General features: G+C 34.1%; 1 protein-coding gene across 1 annotated transcript in view; it reads left to right on the top strand.

The window, feature by feature from the left end:
- EMC2 (ER membrane protein complex subunit 2) overlaps positions 1 to 22,139 on the top strand; it is a 43,345-nt gene that overhangs the window by 1,150 nt on the left and 20,056 nt on the right. The window contains exons 2-5 of the mRNA XM_041769388.1: positions 4,826 to 4,939; positions 5,645 to 5,709; positions 8,421 to 8,506; positions 13,683 to 13,740. Of these exons, the coding sequence (XP_041625322.1) occupies positions 4,826 to 4,939; positions 5,645 to 5,709; positions 8,421 to 8,506; positions 13,683 to 13,740 (323 nt within the window). The remainder of the gene's footprint in view (positions 1 to 4,825; positions 4,940 to 5,644; positions 5,710 to 8,420; positions 8,507 to 13,682; positions 13,741 to 22,139) is intronic.

Raw genomic sequence — 22,139 nt, 5'->3', positions numbered from 1 at the left:
ATTTATCATTAGTTTTGTGGCCTCTAGCTCACTGTGAACCTCAGTATTTCTACCTGTATTGGGGGAGTTTATTATATTAAATAAAAGTATTAGCTGCTTAGTGCTAGATCTTGGGTATATTAAATTAAGGAACACACAGTCCTTACCTTTAGGGAATTCACAGTCTAAGGGAGAAGACAGACCTGTAAAATACATAGTTTTAAAAGGCTTCTGTCAACTGTATATTCTGAAGCCATATGGTAGATATGTGACTGTTACTTTTAATGCTTTTTAAAATTTTTTTCAATTATTTCATACTTTTTAGAAAGTGCTACTTTGAAGGTATGCTCAATTCGGTTTCTTAGGTGATAGGAGCAAGTAGATATGACCTATTAGCAGATAAGGTAATGATTTAGTAGGTAACTTGGGATCTTACCCTGTGGGTATTGTAAAGAGGAGTGGATTTAGAATAATAAATACAAACTACTTCACAAGTATGATTGAACAAAAGAGAAAACATGTTAAAATGCTTTTACACCATTAAGTGCTTTATAAAAAGATGATCTAGCTCCTTGTCCATGACTCCCACTTTATCTTAATTATTTCCCCCCTTACTCTTTGGGCTGGCTATGCTGGCTTTTGTTGAATTCCCTAAATGTGTTCTGCTCCTCTTATCTTAGAGCTGGACAGATGCTATTTCTTCCTACTGGGAGTGTTTTTCCTTTCTTGCTCTAGTCTTGCTACCATTATACATTACGGTTTATCAGAATTTCCCTCAAAGGTCATATATTTTGGAGAGCTTTCCTTGACTTCCTTGACCACACTATCCTATCCCTTTGCCAAAATTTTTTGAAAAAAAGAATAAAAACAACAAGAAAAGCAACAAAATGTACTTCTGGTCCTTTAACTCTGTGTCCTCATATTATTGAAGTGCTTATCCAATTTGTTAAGTTTTAAAATTTTGTTTCCTAGAATGAAGGAGGGAGGGCCAGCCTGTTTTATTCTTGTGCTAGACATTTTGGAAGAGCTTAGTAATTGTTTACTAAGTGAATTGTTAATAGCATTAATAATAAACATTAACAAACTGTCACAAAAGACTATAAGTCATTTTTCAAGTGTTGGAAAAATTTCTGTACCTTAGGTAGACTTAGGCAGCTCATTCTACTAATAGGCTATAGTTTACTTATTTGGAAAATGAAGGTTTCAGACTTTTCTGGAATAAAAGTTCTGTTTCAGGGCTTTTAAAGAGATCCCAGATTTTTCTTTCAAAGACTTATAGTAACACATTTTTAGGATGTTAGAGGGTGATGGAGGACTCTTGAAGATAGTTTTTTCTTTAGATTTTTTGGGGAGGGCATGTCAGCTGGACCTGTGTCCTTAAGAATTCCATTGTATAGCATCATGAATTAAAGCTGTGGAAATGGCTTGTTCAAAAAGTACTGTAGTTCTTGTGATAGGAGGATTTGTCACATTTATAAAAGACCCATGTAGTAAGTCTAACACTCTTTTAATCTATTGAGCTCTATAAAAAAAAGTAGAATATATGGTTTACCTATTCAGCCAGTTGAAAATTAATGCTGTTTGTTAGAGTAGTTACTGCTTAGGAGTTTAGAGGTGGGAAAGAGAGTTGTAAGAAGGGTATAGCCAAGTTTCTCAAAAATAAGATATTTGGCCAGGATATGGATAGGATGTCTAGCACACTGCCTTGCCTATTATAGGTACCAAATGAACATTTGTTGAAAAAATACTTGTAAAAATGTTTATTCTCTCTACTTTCTCTTTATTCAGTCCTTCAAACTATAATTTGGTTTCTATGCCCTATCATTCCAGTAAGGTTTCTAGGGAGACCTAATGCCAGTTCTAATGAATGTGTTTTTTTACACCTGTACTATATTTGTTGTTGCATATCACTCCATGAAACATTCTTTCCTTGGTTTCATAATAACATTAGGGGTCTCACTTTTCAGACCTTACCTGAAGTAAGGTGAGTTTTCTGTGTCCATTTATTTGCTCCTTGATTTTTAGTGTCCTTAATAGTTCTTTTCTTAGCACTCTATTATCAGTGGTTTATTAAACCTGAGACCAACAGCCTCCAGGCTGATGGAGGGATAAGTTTTATGTGGTTTTTGAATTCTATGAAATTGTATGTAAAATTGAGTATATGTAAACATGTACATATTTCTGGGAAAAAAAGGGTTCAAAGGTCTCATCAGCTTCAAAGAGTACAAAATTAAAAAGTTAAATGCCTTCTGTGGTTGATCTAATTCACATGTAGCTTTAACTATTGGCCTATATACTAAATAGCATGTTAATTAAATACATATCTGGAGTACTTGTAACAGGCAGTGTTCCACTTCTTGAGGATACAGTGCTGAACATGACAGGCAGGATCCCAGATCTCATGGAACATACCCTGAGATTTCACTTCTAAGCTAAAGATCCATATTTATGAATATGTTTATGTTTTGTGAAAGTAATTTTTTTCAAGGTAAGAGCTAGGTTGTCACCTTGAATGCTAGCCTAATTTGGGTTCAGCATGTGGGCAAAGGGTGCGATGTTACAGAACAGATCTGTAAAACACTAATTTATATTCCCAAGACACTTAACTCCTCTTTTAAAATAATCTGCCAGGTTGGTGTGCCTGGGTGGTGCAGTCATTTAAGCATCTGACTCTTGATTTTGGCCGAGGTTGTAATCTCAGGGTCTTTAGATGGAACCTTGGGTCAGCCTCTGTGCTCAGCAGAGTCAGCTTGGGTTTCTCTTTCCATCTCCCTCTGCCCTTCCCTGCTCGTGCACGCATGTACTTTCTCTCTCTGTAAAATGAATAAATAAATAAATCTTTAGAATAAAATAATCTGCAAGTGAACTGTTGTATAGGGGATAGAGTTTGAATGAATTCTGAGAACCCATGCTTTGGTTCTAAGCATAAGGTTCTGTTGTGATGTAATAAGGGATGTGTATTTGGTATTTTTGTCCCCAGTTGTGTCACAGAGCTCCTAAACCTTTAGAAATTTCTTGAATGATAAGGTTAGGAGCAACAGCTTTTGTTGTATTTAATCTTTTTTTCTGGGTTTTTGACTTAAGAGCCTCTAAGATCTTTGGAGTTTCTAGAATGTTGAGTATCTTTTTGTATGCTAATGAGACTGTTGGTGGCTGGATAGCTTCAGATTGGGGGCTGGTCATCCAAAAGACCAGGGAAAGTAAAAAATTGGAACTCTCATTTCTTGACTTCCTGGGAGAGGATCTGGAGATCAATCATGCCTTGGAATGAAGCCCCCATAAAACCCACTAAGCTATGGTGTTTGGAGAGCTTCCAGGTTGGTAAGCACCTCAAGGAAGGTACTACTAGGATGGTGTCTTGCTGAGAGAGAGTATGAAAGTTCCTCTGCTTTTCTTTTCTCTTCTCACTTTGCCCTATGTATCTCTTTCATTTGGCTTTTCTTAGTTGTAGTTTTTATAATAAATCCATGAGAGTAAGTGAAGCACCTATCTGAGTTCTGTGAGGTATTCTCACAAACCTGAGGAGGAGGTTGTGAGAACCCCAGGCTTTATAGCCAGTTAGTCAGAAATACTGGTGGCCCTGACTCTTGATTGGTGTCTAAGTTTTATGGGACTGAGCCCTTAACCTGTGGGGTATGAATGACCTACTTTATTTTTTTATTTTTTAAATTATTTTGTCTGTTCATTTCCTCTTGAACTTTGTAAGAATCAGTTCAAGGTTATTTCCTTTGCGGAGTGAGAGTCAAGCTGATTTCTGGTTGTCAGTAGAAGGAATTAACTGTGTTAATTTGATTTTTAAGACCATTTATGATCTATTTTTGTCTTGCATTTTTTTTTAAGACTTTGAGCTATAGGAACTCAGATAATGCGTATGAAAGTAGTGAAAATTCCATGTTTCTTTTATACTTATTCTCTAGGGGCCAGCTTATGTGTTCAACAATTTAACTGTTTAAATCTCTTCTGTGTCTGTAGAAGGAAGAGGTGGTACCCAGATGAATAAATATGTTAGATTTTCTTAGGTAGGAGTAAGAAATCATAAATGTGATTGGAAAATTGGATAGTTCATTCTACCATAACTATATGAAAAAGGGACCTTTTGTTTACTGGATTAGATACTCTTTCCCAGTTATTTCTGTTGTTATCAAAATACTGTTCATTACAACTCCTCAGTTTCCTCTTATTTTATGATATGCAGAGTTGTTCTTGTGACTCTTTTGCTAGTGCTTTTTACCTTACTTTACATTATTTTCACTTATTATTATATATATAATTGAAAGATTTCCTTTGTTCTGATTCTTTTGCTGTTTATTTTCTTGCATAGCTGTGTATCTTTATACATTATATGTACTGTTAATGTTATTAGGAAGTTTTATGATGAATGTCCTTTCAGTGCAGACAGCCTAATATGATCCCCTGATTATGAAATTTTACATTCTTGAGTGGGTGAGCTTCAGGAGTACTTTGGATTTTTGAGATTTCTATGAATAATTTTGTGTTCCCCCCTGCAACCCCAAAAAATTATCCCTAGCTTTTATCAAGTTCTGAAAATTGTCTTTAACTTCAAAAAAGTTAAGATCCATAGTTGCTTTAGATCTTAAATCTTTGTAGCAGACCAATCCTATTCATTACTTTTATATAGTTGTAACATTAGTTGTAATGTCTTTTTAATCTTCTAAAGGATCTGTTGCTTTTGTTAAATTTCTTTTCTGCTTTATGAATTTTGACATACCATAGACTTAAATCAGTGTGACTTTATTTTCTCTGCCTGAAAAGTTGATTTCAATTTCCTTATCAGTTTTTGACACTGATCAAATATATATGTAATAACAAGCTTTATTTTTTTCAGAAATGCGAGATAAAATGAGAAAATGGAGAGAAGAAAACTCACGAAACAGTGAGCAAATTGTGGAAGTTGGAGAGGAATTAATTAATGAATATGCTTCTAAGCTTGGAGATGATAGTAAGTGCTTTATTCATGCTCTTTCCTGTTATGTTTTGGGTTTTAGTTTTTTTATTTTTATTCTTTTTTGGGTTTTAGTTTTTTTAAAAAGCATCTTTTCATTACGTTTTTCCTGCAGTCTATGATTTGCCCCCTATTTAAAAAAAAAAAATTCAGGATGTCTAATATGCATTATTTTGAGAAGGATTTCTAAATTGCTGGTTGTAGTGAAGCATTCAAATAGACATTTTTGCTTTAAAGCTCAGAGGGCTATAGTCTTGTTCTGGTCACAATGTATTTCATAAAGAATTTTTTAGTAACGCCTGTGTGGCTCAGCTGTTGGGCGGCTGCCTTCGGCTTAGGTCGTGCTCCCAGGATCTGGGATCGAGTTCCGCATCGGGCTATTCTGAGGGAGCCTGCTTCTCCCTCTGCCTCTTTCTCTGCCTTTCTGTGTCTCTCATGAATAAATAAATAAGTCTGTAAAAAAAAAGAATTTTTTAGAAGAGGAAAGGTATTAAATAATAGATTTTTTTAACCTTATAAGATATTAAAATATTTTATATTACTGAAAGCATAGAAGATTGCTTTCTTAATCTATTATATAATGCAGTAAAACAATTTTCAGTTACAAGTAATATTCTCTAAAATATCAGAAACAAGAAAAATGTCTGATTTCTTTTGGGAGATTTTTACATTAAGTTCAATTTTTTTTCTCTCTGTGTCTAGTTTGGATCATATATGAACAAGTGATGATTGCAGCCCTAGACTATGGCCGAGATGACTTGGCATTGGTAGGTATTTAAACTAATTATATTTTATTTTATTTTAAATTTACTTCGTGAATTATAAGTACCTAAGCTTTAGTACACGGCTTGTACTTGAATGCTTTTATGGGTGAATTTCAGTGCTACTCCTAAGAGTAGGTGAGACTAACTAGGTACTTGGGACAGTTAAATCTTTTTAACAGTCTTGGGAAGTAGATATTTAGTATCCCAGTTTTACTGAAAAGGTTAAATTGGTTGGTGAAGGTTGTCCACTTAACAGGTGAATTATGCTATTATAGAGTTTAAAAAAAGAAGCAGATAGTTTAAAACAAGTTTATCTTTTGGGTTTTTGAATGACTTTTATAACACAGAGAGTAGAGTCACTGACTCATGATGATTTGACTTACAGTTTTTCAACTTAATAATGGTCTGAAAGCAATACACATTCACTGGAAACTACACTTTGAATTCTGATCTTTTCCTAGGCTAGTGATAAGTGGTACAATACTTTCTCATGATGCTGTGTGGTGGCAGTGGGCCCTACCCTCCCAGTCAGCCATATGATCATGATCACCAGGGTAAACAGCTGATAAACTTACTACCATTCTGTACCCATACAGACATTCTGTTTTTCACTTTCATATAGTATTTAGTAATTAAATATAGTAATACTGTATTTCATATAGTATTTAGTAAATTTAGTAAACATGAGATAGTTGATGTCTTATTATACAATAGGCATTGTGTTAGAAGATTTTGCCCAACTATAAGCTAAAGTGTTCTGAGCATGTGTCAGGCAAGCTAGGCTAAACTATGCTGTTCAGTAGGTTAGGTGTTATTAAACGCATTTTTGACTTTCAGTATTTTGAACTTAATAATTTATTTATTGGGATTTATTGGGATGTAACCCCATCATAAGTGGAAGATTTGTACATAATGTTAAATACTATTTTGCATTGTTGTAAATGTATCTTTTAAATTATTAGAAAATCCTAACATGTATAGAACATGACTTAGAATACTAATATTGCTTTTAGAATAAAAGAATGATAATAGCTATATTTTTGAATACTCATGTGATAGCCATTGTGCTAAATGCTTTATATTATACTTTATTTAATCTTCACAGTTATTTCTTGTTTTGTGCTTGATACTATCATTATATTCATTTTGTAAATGAAAAAGTGAAGGTTTCTGGTTTTTCGTTTTATTGTTCTATATTCCAGAGTTCTTCAGTACAACTTCATGCTATTTCCTCATTTAAGCCAAAAAGAAAGTACATGCAAACAAAGTAGAAATATTAGGAGAACATATGCATATCTGAATTAGCATTGCTTTTTTTCTAAGGTAATTTATGTTACATTGCCTATATATCTAATTTCAGTGGAGCTACTAGTGGTAAAAGAAAAAGTGTTCCATTAAACCTTTTAGATTACCATCAGAACCTATGAGATAGTCTATCTATCTGTCTATCTATCTATCTATCTGGGGGGAGGGGTATAGGAGAGGGGGAGAGAGAATCTCAAGCAAGTTCTATGCTCAGTGCAGAGCCCAACCCCGGGCTTGATCCCATAACCCTGCGATCCTCACCTGAGCTGAAATTAAGAGACACTTAACCAACTGAGCCCTGAAATAGTCTTTCAAATATTCATAGAGATTGCAGCTTGCATCTTAAGGGAAATGTTTAGTTGTTTTTTAAGAAGCCAAATGCCATTTGATGAAGTAGGAGATCAAATTAGATAATATTGGTAACCAAAGCCAGAGATCAACTTAAATGGTAGCTTTTTCTGTAACATAGTATTTTTTTAATGTTCAGAATTTCTATACAGCTTGATTAACCAAGTAGTATGAGTTGTGCATGGTGTCAAAGAAATAAACAAACATCATCTCCAGTTTTGACTAACTTGAATATTTTTCTTAGTGTGGCAGATGTTTAGCCACGTACTTGGAAGCTATACTTCCAGATCATGTTATAACTTTTTTATTACTAATTAATAGTTTCTTCACTAAGGAAAGGTATTTTTTTTTTTTTTTTTTTGGTCACTTATGCTTTGGGGCACTAGAATGGACTGTTTTTATAATCCTTAACATTTTAGTGCTTCCAAGACTCTTAAAATCCTCATATGTTGCTGAGAACATAGTTGGTACTCAATAAATACTTGATTATTTATTTATTTATTTAAGTTGATAGGTGGATTATGGATCTCTCCCAAAGGGGATTGGTACTCTTTAGATTTGGTGTCAGTATTTTATAACCCCAAGTCAGGGTATGTGTACTGACAGGATGATTGATTAATACATGATTTCAACAGGGCAAAAGTGTTATAGTATTTGGAGGACTTGAGAGTACTGTCAAAGAGCTTAATTTATATCAGGAGAATGCTTAGATAATAGAAACTAAAAGCCAGGAAGTTGTTATAAGGGTTTAATTTGGGCCATTATGGAAGCAATTCTGAAGGAGTAGTAATATGGCAACATCTAAAGAGTTATTAGTGTATCCCGTGACCTGCTTATTTTCCCAGTTAAGAGCATGATCAGTTTCTGAGTACTGTAATTTCAGGGTTCTTCTTTTATTCCTTATTCATTACCAATTAATTTCACTTCATGTTGTTAGAGTACACTAATGAAATGATTTAAGAAGATACATTGAAGATTATATAGGCCATTCCCTCTAGCTCATTTAGTATATGTAATGTAATTCCTACTTCTTAAGTCTTTTTTACCAATTATTTTTTCAGTTTTGTCTTCAGGAGTTGAGAAGACAGTTTCCTGGCAGCCACAGAGTCAAGAGACTAACAGGCATGAGATTTGAAGCCATGGAAAGGTAACTAAACCTTAAAAACAGTATAATCTCAGGGAATGCCTCGGTGGCTCAGTGGTTGAGCTTCTGCCTTCAGCTCAGGGCACGATCCCGGGATCCTGGGAATGAGTCCCACATCGGGCTCCCTGTGGGGAGCCCGCTTCTCCCTCTGCCAATGTCTCTGCCTCTCTGTGTCTCATGAATAAATAAATAAAATCTTTTAAAAAACTCCAGTCTAATCCCATTTTAAAATGATAAATGTGGGGTCTAGATATAGGTCCTCCTATACTCATGACAGCATCATTAAGTGTGCAAGAACTTTTGCTTTTGAGCTGCAGAATAGTGTCAGTGCTTTCTCAGCATAAATCTTGCCAGTTACTGCCAATAAATAGGATTTGACATAGGAGTGCAATTTACCATCTCTGACCTAGTGAAATGGGTTTGTGTTTTGGAGTAAGGACTGGTTTTATATGCTGTTTCTATGATTTATTAGCTGTTTATCTGGCACATTATTCAACTTACTTAAATCTTTTAGCCTTATTCCTCTGTAAAATGAGAAAATTACCAACTTGTCAGGATTGTTTTGGGAATTAGTAATGACATATGTGTAGTACCCTGACAGGTATTCAAGGCATAGAAGCTATTACTATTTCTTAAATGGGATATAGTTGGCATTGTATTAGTTTCAGGTACATGACATCATGATCTGATATTTGTGTATATTGTGAAGTGATTACCACAGTGGGTTTAGTTAACATCCATCACCATACATCGTTACAATTTTTTTTTCTTATGAGAACTTTTAAGATTTTTTCTCTTAGCAGCTTTCAAGTACATAACACAGTATTGTTAACTATAGTAACTATACTGTATATTATATTCCCCAGGACATATTTTATAACTGGAAATTTGTACCTTTTGAGCACTGTTACCTATTTTCCCACCCCCAGTGCCTACCTCTGGCAACCACTAATCTGTTCTCTGTTTCTAGGAGTTTGTGTTTTTTTTGATTCCACATATAAGTGAGGTCATATAGTTTTTGTCTTTCTCTATTACATTTAGCATATGCCCTAAAGTTCCATCCAAGTTGTCATAAATGGCAGATTTTTTTTTCTCTTTTATGGCTGAATAATATTTCATGATACCAGTCTTCTTTATCCACTCATTTGTTAATGGGCTTTTAGACTATTTCTGTGTATTGGTTATTGCAAATAATGGTGCAATGAGTGTGAGGTTGAAAATACCTTTACAAGATAGTGATTTTGTTTTCTTTGGTTAAATACCTAGAAGGAGAATTGCTGGATCAAATGGTAGTTCTATTCTGAATTTTGTAAGAGACCTCTACTGTTTTTCATAGTGGCTGTGCCAATTTACATTCCCACTAACATTGTGCAAGAGTTCCCTTTTCTCTCCATCCTTGGCAAGACTTGTTATGTCTTGTCTTTTTGATAATAGCCATTCTAATATGTGTGAGCTAATAGCTCACTGTGGTTTTGATTTTCATTTCCCTGTTGATTAGTAATGTTGAACACGTTTTCATGTACCTGTTTGCTATCTGTATGTCTTCCTTGGAAAAATATTCAGTTCCTCTGTCTCTTTTTACTTAGGTTTTTTTTCTTTTCTTTTGCCATTTATTGTATGAGTTCTTTATACGTATTAGATATTAACTCTTTAGCAAGTATTTGAAAGCATCAGATAATTTGCAAATATTTTTCCAATTCCATAAATTATGTTTTCATTTTTGTTGAATGTTTTCTTCGTTGTACAGAAGCTTTTGAATTTGATATAGTCCCACTTTTTTTTGCTCTTGTTGGCCTTTTTTTTTTTATAACCTCAGTTATAGTAGCTTTTAGTAAGTAGAATGTATCGATATAATTTTTCTTAATCTCTTTAATCCTTAACTTTTGACTTATGTGTTTGTGTATATGTATAGTTTAATCCCATTGGATTGTCTCTGTAAGCAATCAAAGAGCATAGGTAAAGAAAAATAAATAAAATAGTATTATTTTAGATTAGCAGAAAGTAATTTAGATTCAAAGGAGGGAATGGAGGAAATCTACAACGGATTGTTCCTGAATCTGTGTTCTCGCTAATATCATTTTTTGTTTTATTTCAAGTGGGATAAATTTCTAGACTATTCTTAAAATGTATTAATACCCAAACATCCCAGAGTCCAAGATGGTTGATTTTTAAAATTATCTTGTAAAGGTTTGAGAGGTACTAGTTTCCAAAGCACACATTTTAAGTAGTTATTATCCCTCTACCCGCTTTCCTATCATGCAAAAAAAATTGATAGGGTAACAATTTATTTATTTATTTTTAAAGATTTTATTTATTTATTCATGAGAGAGGCAGAGACATAGGCAGAGGGAGAAGCAAGGCTCCCTGTAGGGATCCTGATGTGGGACTTGATCCTAGGACCCCAGGATCATGACCTGAGCCAAGGGCAGATGCTCAACCACTGAGCCACCCAGGTGCCCCACAGTAATTTATTCAAAAGTTTTCTAAGACACAGGTGAACTCTAATTCTTTTAAGCCTTACTCTTTAATTGAAACTCATGTAATCATTTTACTCAATAAGGTTTTACTGCTCTTTTTCTTGGAAGAATGACTACTATGTGTCTTCATTACATAGGACCATTAATAATTGATTCTCATACACAATTGTGTGAATTAGAGTGATCTGTGGAATTTAAAGTACATAGTTCCCTACTCCCCACTGAGATCACTTTTTTAGGAGTTAATCAGAATCTTTCTTTTAAAAAAAGCCCTTCAGGAGAATAGACAAGTAGGTTTACAAGTAAGTTTAAGAACATTGCTGACTAAAGGTAAATTCTTGTGGACCTTCAGTGTATTAGGATTCTCTAGAGAAACAGAACCAAGAGGATATTGATGTACATATACATGGGTGGGAGGAGGGAAGAAGGATATATAGGGAGAGGGAGAGGCTTATTATGAAGCAATCAAGGAAGCTGAGAAGTCCTAGAATCTGCTGTCTGCAACTTGGGAGACCCAGGAAAGTTGGTACTGTAATTCAGTTTGAATCCCAAGTCTGAAGGCCTGAGAACCAAGGAAGCCAGACTGAGGCCAGGAGAAAATGAGATAAGATGTCCCAGCTCAAGTAGTGAGGCAGTAAAAAGGAGTGAACAGCTCTCTTTCCTTTGTAGTTTTATTCAAGCTCTCAAAGGATTGGGTCATGTTCACCCACATTGGGGAAGGCAATCTATTTTAGCAGTAAATCTGTCCACAGATTCAAATGCTAATCTTATCTGAAAACATCCTTAGACATACCCAGGAATAATATTTAATCTGGGCAGTGCATGGTCAGTCAAAGTGATCTGTCACACTCAGAAAAATTAACCATCACAGTCAGTTTTTACAGAACTTACTATTTTTTATAGTAAAATTTAAATATATTTAAGTAAACAACTAGCTATTAATGTTTTGTATGTATAGTTTTTTGTGTTTTTTTTTTTTTTTTTCTTAAGATTTTACTTATTTGAGAGAAAGAGAGAGATCGTGCACAGGCTGGGGGAAGGGGCAGAAGGAGATGGGGAAGCAGACTCTGTTGAGTAGGGAGCCTTACATGGGGCTCAATTCCAGGACCCTGATGACCTGAGCCAAAGGCAGATTCTTAACCGATTGAGCCACACAGCGGCCCCTATGTATATAGTTTTTGTACAACTATAAAAACGATGTAAATTTTCTGATAATACCGAAAAAACTAGAAAACTGCTAAAATTTAGATTATCATTATATTAGTGAAATGAAGTTTCCTATTGTCTTCTGTCATTTGGTGTGTTTTCTAAAGCTTATGTAGTTGGAAAAAAGATTCCCAGGGGGTTCTCATTCTCATGTACTGTATCTTGTGAGCACCCTTGTTCTATAACATTAATTTTGTCCTTGTTTATATACTTCATTGTCTTATTAATATTTAATGATTTTTATTTTACATTTCTCCATTTAGTTGCAGGTTCTATTGAGGCTAGCATCCTTACTGTATTACCATGTATTTGAGGTCCAAACTAATTTTATTTGAACTAGTCAAGTCTGATTGACTTAGTGTGCCATGATGTTATTTGGCCTCCATATGGTATGAACACATTTACAAATTAAGTCTGCTTTTATTTTTCTCAGTTGTCTACTACAGTTAAAGTAGTCTTACCTACTAGCATGATTATAATCACAAAGAGGCTTGGGTGCTAAAATTGTGGGGCAGTATTCAGTTAAAAGATATGTCATTATAATGATACAGAATATTCATGTATTGAATATCACTAAGAAAAAATATAAAATTAAAAAATTCTCTTAGGAAACTTAAGAGATCTCAAGAACATAGCTATTGTTCCTAGTTTTAGAAACATTGCTGTGAAAGGTTTTAAAGATTGCTTTTAGTTTTCTTTAAAGATCGATATCTGGAAATGGAGAAATTGATTTGGAGTAGAGTTGGGGTTATGGATACTGTTAGGAAGGAATTGCAGAATCAGCTTTTTCCTTACACCTCAAACAAGAGTCCTACAAGAATCATACAAGAGTATATGATGTTCTTTATGTGATTTCTGATGTATCCTTCTGCTTGATTCCTTATCACATAATGTTTATTTTGGCTTGTTAGACATAGGCAGACATATTTGATTATTTTTTAATTTGTGTTGTTGTAAATTGTTAACTATTCCCTTTGTGAGGTTGTAACCCAGCAGGGTGTACTGCAGGTGTATATTTAACAGGTACTTAATGAATTGAACTGAACCAGCTAACTAAGAAAGCTAAGTATTTATTAAAGGAGAATTAAATCATAGATCATTTCCTTGTGAATTTGTTAAAATGAAACTTGTTCTTATGCTTTATTGGCTATAATTCTAGGTTTACCTAGGACCACAAAGCTATCTATGTTGCTAGTTTTTACCTTTGTATTTAAGCCAAATTGAATCATTGTATTTTAGTTCATCTCTTTTTTTTTTCTTTGTTCATGAATCTGTGTTTTTAAAGTAAGTTTTTCTAGAAATACTTTATTCATGAATTTTTTTCTGTAAAAAATAATACTGTAGCAAATTTCTGCTGTTACCTGAAGATCAGAAGAGACTTGGATTGCAACTGTAAACACATTTAAAGCCCTGCCAGTTTAATTGTTTTCTGTATTTACTATTTGTCACTAAAACTTGAAAATAATGATTCTTGATTTTTTTTTCTTTTTAAATAGATATGATGATGCTATACAACTATATGATCGAATTTTACAAGAAGATCCAACTAACACTGTAAGTTAGCTGTTTGCCCTGAAGATTGTCTAAATTTTATTTTAAAAGGTGAAATTAATTGATTTTTTAAATAATGGAAAAGTAAATATGAAATCAGGTTTTATCTTCTTATTTTAGATACTTTATGTTGGGCCACATTTTAAAAATAGATTTAAAACTCTTCAGTGAAATTTGACTCATAGTGTATCTTTTTGGACAGAAACTGTGGAAATTTAGAAAGAAAGAATTTTACATGCTTGCAAAAAGGTCAGCCGAGCTCAGTGGTTTTATAATATTTTGAAGTTTATGATAAATAACTTCTTTGGGTAGTTATATTTTAGTTTTAATGAAAAATGAAAGAGGTTATCAGTAATTGGTATATGGAATTAATAAAGGTGTTTTGATTTGGTTTTACTTTTTCTGTCTTATACTTGAACAGTAACACATATATGTACATATATATAATATACTTGTGTATGTATACAGATACTTGTATATGTATATATGTGTGTGTATATATATAAAAAAATATATATATTTTGTTTCCTATAAGATAACATCTTTAATTTATCCTGATTTGAACAAATATATCAGTATATTGGGCAGAGTATTTGTGCTAAATATACTTATATAGTATTATTTGTCTTAAAAATATTGCTGAAGGGGATCCCTGGGTGGCGCAGCGGTTTGGCGCCTGCCTTTGGCCCAGGGCACGATCCTGGAGACCTGGGATCGAATCCCACGTCGGGCTCCCATGCACGGAGCCTGCTTCTCCCTCTGCCTGTGTCTCTGCCTCTCTCTCTCTCTCTCTCTGTGTGTGACTATCATAAATAAAAAAAATTTAAAAAAAAAAGAGCCACAAAGCTTCTTTAAAAAAAAAATATTGCTGAAGATTTTTTTGATTTTTGAGAATAGTTTGAGAATTTTATTTTAATATTTTTGCATAATGGCTTTCCTCAGACATACCTTTTACTCAATGAAAAGTTATAGAGATTTTAGATAACATATCAGGCATTTTAATATTTTTTTATACCCATGCACATATACACCTGTTAAAAGCAAATCATATTTAAAAATTTTTAAACAAAAACCAGTTTGTTTTGCCCTTTTATAGGAGATATTGGTATATTAACACAAATACATGAACGTTTTCTCTTATTTGGCAAGTGTTTCATTGAAAATATACATTTTTGTTAAGCCACTTAATGTGTAATTGTGGATTATAAGATGCAGAAATAATAATTGAACATTAGTTACTTAATTTAAGTAAATTATTTATGCTTTCTTGGGCAATTATTTAATATTGAAGTGTGTAATATTTAGTTAGCTTTTATCTAAGGCTTTCATTGGTCATAAATCTGATCTCTGCTTGTCTCTTCTGATACTTTGTGGTAATATTTAGATCTGTTGCTTAAATGATAGTCTTTTTTCAGCTTTACTGAGATAGAATTGACAAGTAACATTGTGTAAGTTACACAGTGTGTGCATGTATATGTGTATGTGTGTGTGTGTATATATGTGTGTGTGTATATATATATGTGTGTGTGTGTGTGTGTGTGTGTATATATATATATATATATATACGTAGTGAAGTGGTTTAGATTTTTGCTTTTAATATTATCCCATCCCAGGGACATTTCTTCTGGAAAATTCCTAGGTTTTTTTGGGGTGAAGAGGTAGAGATAGGTACTTGAATGGCAAGGATTTATTATTTTGTGAGGATTCTCAGCATATACAATTTCAGGGAGAAGTTTTGAGAGAGCTGCAATTCTACCCTTGGTAAAAAACAAAAAAAAATCAAAAATAGAAAGAGCTTTTGTTAGTATATCTACATATTTCCAATAAAAGTTCATAAAAGTTATGAATAACTTTCCAATTTTAACCATTCTACTCACTTGCCACCTGTTTTAATAAAATAGCACCATTTTTCTTTTCCTGAAGCATTTTCATTTACTTAGTTATAAGACTTCACTACAATTTCAAAGGTATTCATTTTTCACACAGCCAGATATTAAAAATATGAAATCAAGTTTCCAAAAAAAGTTTGCTCCATTTTTTTTTTTTAATACCAGGTTAAAAATCAACAGCTTTTGATTTTATTTTCTTGGTATTAGGAGTCAAACATTTTACTTCTGTGTCAGTTTGAATTGGGGATATTTTTAATAAATTATTTCACTTTTTCAGGATCTAAGATAGTATGTAATGATTTTTCTGTGTTTGTAGTAATTTCTATGTTCTCTGGCTCTAAGATTGACTAAAAGAGAAATCCAAATGGTTTCAGTCATAGACTATATATGAGGTGTTGGTAACTATGTCCCTTAGTTGCTAGGTAAGTATTTTAGAACAAGGTGACTAAATACATTTTGCTAAATGTATTATTCTTTCATTAAATATTATTTTTAACATCCCCTTAGTCCCTTCTGTAAATGTTTATTGAGTATCTGTCATGAGTCACCAGAATGTTGGGTGTTACAAAGCATAAAGACAGTTTCTGTTAATGTACCCATAGAAAGCACTGTGGTAGACTTTGAGAGAGATAACAAAACCATGTAAACCTAGAACTAATTAAGTCTAGTAGGGGAAGACTTCACTTATATTAAACAGTTAAGTGGCAGTATAGAATACATTACAGTTTCTTTTTTCAAACCAACTATAATGTATTACCTCAAAGGTGGGAAAGTCTAGTTTCACCCTCATCCATAGTTATAATTCAGGCTTTTATAATACTGTGATTCTTCGTGTTGTATGAAAGTGATCATATGACTATTAATGGTCTTGTGCCTCTGTGTTTCTAGATATCCAGTATAGAAATGAGGTTGTTCATTCAAGCTTTAAGGAGCTTGGAGCTTCCCTTTTATATGTGTTCATTAATCTTTCAAAAAAAATATTTAGTGCTTATGGTGTGCTTGGTGCTCGGAATAGAAGAACAAATTAGACACCCACCTGACTGTGCTTAGGGATGCAGAGTGATCTAGTGAACAGATTATGGACTTTGAAAATAGACTGTTAAATTTTTATTCCTTAGTCACTTGCTGTGTGGTTTTTGAGCCTTGCATGGCTTGAAGGATGAATGTGGTTGAAGTGAAGTAGGGTCGGCCAGGGAAAGTTCTTGTATCTCCTGAATGAATCCTTAGCACTATTTAAGTACAAAGTCTATCTAAGGAAGAAAGAATAAAGTGATTAGAAAGGAAGTTTTCAAATTTCCTTTAGGGAGGTTGCTGAAATGGACTCCTCCCGCCCCTATCCCATCTATTTTTAAAAGGTTGTGAAATATTTTTTTGAAAAAGTAATACCTATGTTAAAAATTACAAACAATACAAAGAATATATGGTAAAAAAATAAGTCCTCTCACCCCGGATCTCATGTTCTCCTTCACTTAGGCAAACATTGTTAACAATTTCTTAATGTATTCTTCCAGAGGTTTTTTTCCCTCATGTACACACAAATATGCACGTGTGTATGAGTGTATCCCTTTTGACAGAGTTGTTGGAAAAGGAAATGGTGGCATATTCTCTCTTGCATGCATTGTAAAGATCATGCTGTATGTCAGCACATCCTTACATCATCCTATCCTCTCAATAGCTGCATAACATTGCATTGTATGATGTATAAAAAAACAGTTTCTTGAAAAACAGTCTCTTGAAGTAAGACCCCTTGATGAACTCTTAGATTGATTCTGATATCTTCCTCCCTGGAACAGTGCTTGCAGTGAATGTCATTTGTACGATGAATTTTTACTCGGGAATCTGTCTGGAGGTCCGTGCATTTTAAATTTTGATAGATGTTACCAAATTTCCTTGCACAAAGGCTTTTTAGCCATCCATATTCACTTCTGTGGTATAAGAGAGTGCTGCTTCTCCTGTATCCTCCCACATGGTGTACTATCAGCTTTTTTGTTTTTAACCTCTGGCAGTCTAATTGGAAAAAAAAAAGGTATCTTGTTATAATTTGCATTATGAGAGATGTTGAATATTTTTAAATATGCTTTAAAAGCCATTTGTATTTCTCTTTCCAAACTGCCTCCCTCCTTTAATATGTTTTCCAAATGAAATTTTATTTCTTTTCTTGTTGAAGAGAGGGCATGGTTCTAGTGCTCTAACTAGTTAACCTCATCCTTCTTCCCCACTCTTTGACTTCTGAGAAAAACGGGTTTTGAGGAGCAATATTTTATACCTCTGAATTGGTTCATTGTACACAGTGACTGGAGATGCATCAAGAAGGCCTGTGTTGGGTATCCCTGGGTGGCTCAGCAGTTTAGCGCCTGCCTTTGGCCCAGGGCGCAATCCTGGAGTCCCGGAATCGGGTCCCACGTCGGGCTCCCGACATGGAGCCTGCTTCTCCCTCTGCCTGTGTTTCTTCCTCTCTCTCTATACATCTATCATGAATAAATAATATCTTAAAAAAAAAAAAAAGGCCTTTGTTTTTTAACAGCCTGGTATGTGATACTTAAGAATTTTTATTCTTAGAAAATGGAGAATGAATGGGGTGCCTGGGTGGTTCAGTCAGTTGGGCATCTTTCTCTTGATTTTGACTCAGGTCATGATCTCAGGGTTGCAAGGTCGAGCCCCGCATGAGGCTCTGAGCATGGAGCCTGCTTAAGAGTCTCTCTCCCGCCATGCCCCTCTTTCACACACTTACTCTCTCTAAAAATAAAAAAGAAAATGGACAGTGATTAGGGAAATCCATCAGATAATTTTAGAAATAACTTTGTTAATAATACACGAGATAGTTTGAACAAAGTGCAGAGATTAAATAATTTGTAATCGGGCAGCTGTTCTGTTTTAGGCCAGAGATCACGGGGATCTAAACCTAGGACAAGTAGAATTGGAAAGGTTAGGGAATGGATGAAAGACTATTTTACAATAAAAGTATGCAAACAATTAGAATCACTTAGCTGTGAATGGTTTTTAGAAAGGTAATTCTCAAATGTGAAATTTTAGTTGTTAACCAGTGAGAGTCAAATATTGGATTAGTCTTACTGTGAGCTTTTATCTCTTAGCTTGCCTAAGCACCAGTCAGTTTTTTCTTTGCTTGCTTTTAATATAAAAGTAGGCTTTTCTTCCTTTGAAAGCTCCTTAAGGGAAAAAATTATGTCTGTTGCATAAACTAATACCTAGCATATGGTAGGCCTTGAGCGAATACTTGTTGAATGAATACTTTTCAGAAAAGGGGTGTAATAATTATTGTGTTTTAGTTGTATTTCATATTTCAGAAAGAACAGATTTTACCTTGAATTGTGAACTCCCTCTTATGATTTATGAAATATTTAAAGTTTTGTTTTGGAATTAGACGGAGTTGCCTCTGTGCCAAGGGTGAAGATGCTTTTAGAATGTCACATTTCCCAGGGTGTTGGGCGTAAGACTTGGTGGACCCAGAACACTGCTTTCCTTCTGTTGGCCAGTGTCCCAGCATCCGCAGTATGGGGAGATCTAGATTGTATTTTGCTGTTAGACCTTAATCTTTTAATCCTTTCCTAGGTGTTCTCCCCCACTTGCCCCCCCAAAGCTTGTATTTTAAGACATTTAAGACAAGTTTCAGGAAGAACTGCTGGTTAGCCCCTTTGTACATAATGTTACAGAAGGCATGTAGTAAGTTTGATGAAGATTTGTTCATAGTCATCAATATTTTATATTTTATAATAGGCATTCTAACTCTGTTATTAAATCACTTATAAAATGTGGAACAGTTTTTTTTTTTTTTTTTTATTTATGATAGTCACAGAGAGAGAGAGAGAGAGAGGCAGAGACACAGGCAGAGGGAGAAGCAGGCTCCATGCACCGGGAGCCTGATGTGGGATTCGATCCTGGGTCTCCAGGATCGCGCCCTGGGCCAAAGACAGGCGCCAAACCGCTGCGCCACCCAGGGATCCCAGTGGAACAGTTTTTAAGACTTAAACTGGCATTTGCAAAGATCGATCCAAACAAGACATTTAGAGAAATTCAGAACATAGGCATATTTTTCAGGAAAAAAAAAAACTATAAGAAAGAAATAAATGGAAATTGATAAATATTCAAGATCCTACTTAACAGTCCAATTAATTCTATTTTAAAACTGTTTTGACATATAATTGATATAGAATACACTGCATATATCTAAGATGTACAGTTTGATAAGTTTTGACATTTGTATACCTGTGAAACCATCACCATAATCAAGATAGTGAACAAAACTATTATTTTCAGAAGTTTTCTTTGCTCCTTTCCATTTTTATATTTCCAAAATATATTCTTGAGCTTTCTTGTGGGATATAATTAAGTTACTTGAAAACGATTTGATCCTTTTGGGTCTTAGACCTTAGAGAGGTCCAGAAAATGCTTATAGGGCTAGTTACTTATTCCCCATTACAATCCTTCTGGGTACCCAAAGCTGAGTGACTCAAGGGAAACCCTTGAGATTCAAGAGGAATCCTGAATTTTTATTCTGTATTCTTTCTTTCCCAGTGCTGTGTCTACAAACTCTAGCCTTTGATCTTCCTGGGCTCGCAGCTCCTGAACTCAGAGAGTCTACTGAACTCAGCCTGGTATTTCCCTTTTTTTAGATTTTTGTTTTTATTTTTTTAAGATTTATTTATTCAGAGAGAGAGGCAGAGACACAGGCAGAGGGAGAAGCAGGCTCCATGCAGGGAGCCCAATGTGGGACCTGATCCCGGGACTCCAGAATCACGCCCTGGGCTGCAGGCAGCGCTAAACTGCTGCGCCACTGGGGCTGCCCTGATTTTTCTCTTTTTGCACAGGATCCCTGAAATTCTCAAAGCAATGAGCCAGGGCAATAAAAATAGGGCTCACCTCATTTATTTTCAGCTTCTCAGGGATCACTGTTTTTTGTTGCCTGTTGTCCTGTGCCTTAAAATTGTTGCGTGTATTTAGTCTAATTCTTTAGTTGGTTCAGGCAAAAGGATAAATCTGTTCCCATCTTGGCCAGAAATGAAATCCCTATAAAATTATCATGATAAATAAAGATCGGTTCTTAGGCCAGCATGTGGTAGTATTTTTCTTTAGAAGAAATAAGGTGGAAACGGCTGTTGCTTGGTATGTAACTTAATAATATATTATTGCCTATATGATAATTATTGCCATGTAGGTATTTCTTTATGCTATCATACATAGTTTCATCAGGAAGATTGGCTTTGTGTAGCTAAGAGTTACCACTTAAAAGTTTGTTTTAGACTTTAGACTATTAGGAAATAAAGTGCTGTGTCTTAAGTTTTACATGATCAGTCAACATACTGCTTATATAATAGAGATTTTAGGGTATGATTCCTAAGTTGTTTAATATACGTTGGCAAATTGAATTTAAAAAAAGGGTATATTTAAAACCTTCAGTGAAATGTTAGGTGGAAAGCTCTTCATTTTTAAAATAGGCTGTTACAAAGTTAATACTGAATTTAAGTTAATAGTGAATTTCTCACTTGACGGGATGAGCACTGGGTGTTATTCTATATGTTGGCAAATTGAACACCAACAAAAAATAAATTTATATTAAAAAATACCGAATTTCTCTTTGTTTTACATTATTATAAAATTGTAACATTCCTCCCACTACAAATATGTATAATACAAAATAATAATAATAACTTGTTTTACTTGTAATATTTTGGATTCTTTCAGGAAGTTTCCTAGAAAGATCTAGCATGGAAATCAGAAATTTCAGATTTTATTTTTAATCTTACCTCTCTGATGGCATTTAAGTTGTTTAAACCTCTGATTTCCATCATTTACAAAAGGATTGTTTTTTAAAAGGTATTTTAAAGATTAGTTATCTTTGAAACACTACAGCAGTGCTTTAAAAGCTATATTCTACAGCATATTGCTGACCTAAAATATCAGTGTATGTTTAGCAGTAGAGAGATGGTTCTGTTGTTAAATTACTGAGAAAATGAATTAACACCTAGACAGGTGTTTATAGTATACCCATCTTCATTTGAGATTTTTGTGCATAATAGTATCCAATAGTGTTCATACCATAGCTCTTACCATGACTGTAGAGGTGGTAATTGTTTTTAATGTTTATACTTTTAACTTTTTGCCTGATACGTCATATTTCAGTGCAGTATTTTCAACAAGTTTCCCTAGATCTATGTAATATCTCAACTGGTGCAAATCCTATAGAGATTGGGACAAGATACTAATATCAAACTAAGTAAGCCTGTGCTGGGCCTTTAAAGGTTTCATAGGTAAAGCTTTTGGCAAGGCTTAACACCTATTTTAAGCATAGACTAACCGTATAAAAAGAAGGAAGATAACATTTATTCAATAATATTATATACTATGTACTGTATTAGTTGCTTTACACTCATATTTGGAGATTTGTGTGTTATGGAGGTTTGGGAAGGTTAAATATTTTGCCTTTGGTTAATAAGCTGGTAAGTGCCAAGAGTTGAGATTTATTTCTTGTCTTTTTTGTTTTAAAACATGGACTCT

This window comes from Vulpes lagopus, chromosome 9, assembly GCF_018345385.1.
Source record: "Vulpes lagopus strain Blue_001 chromosome 9, ASM1834538v1, whole genome shotgun sequence".
NCBI classification, from domain to species: Eukaryota; Metazoa; Chordata; class Mammalia; order Carnivora; family Canidae; genus Vulpes; species Vulpes lagopus.
Note: the sequence above shows the minus strand (reverse complement) of the source record. Positions and strands in the feature narration are given on the sequence as shown.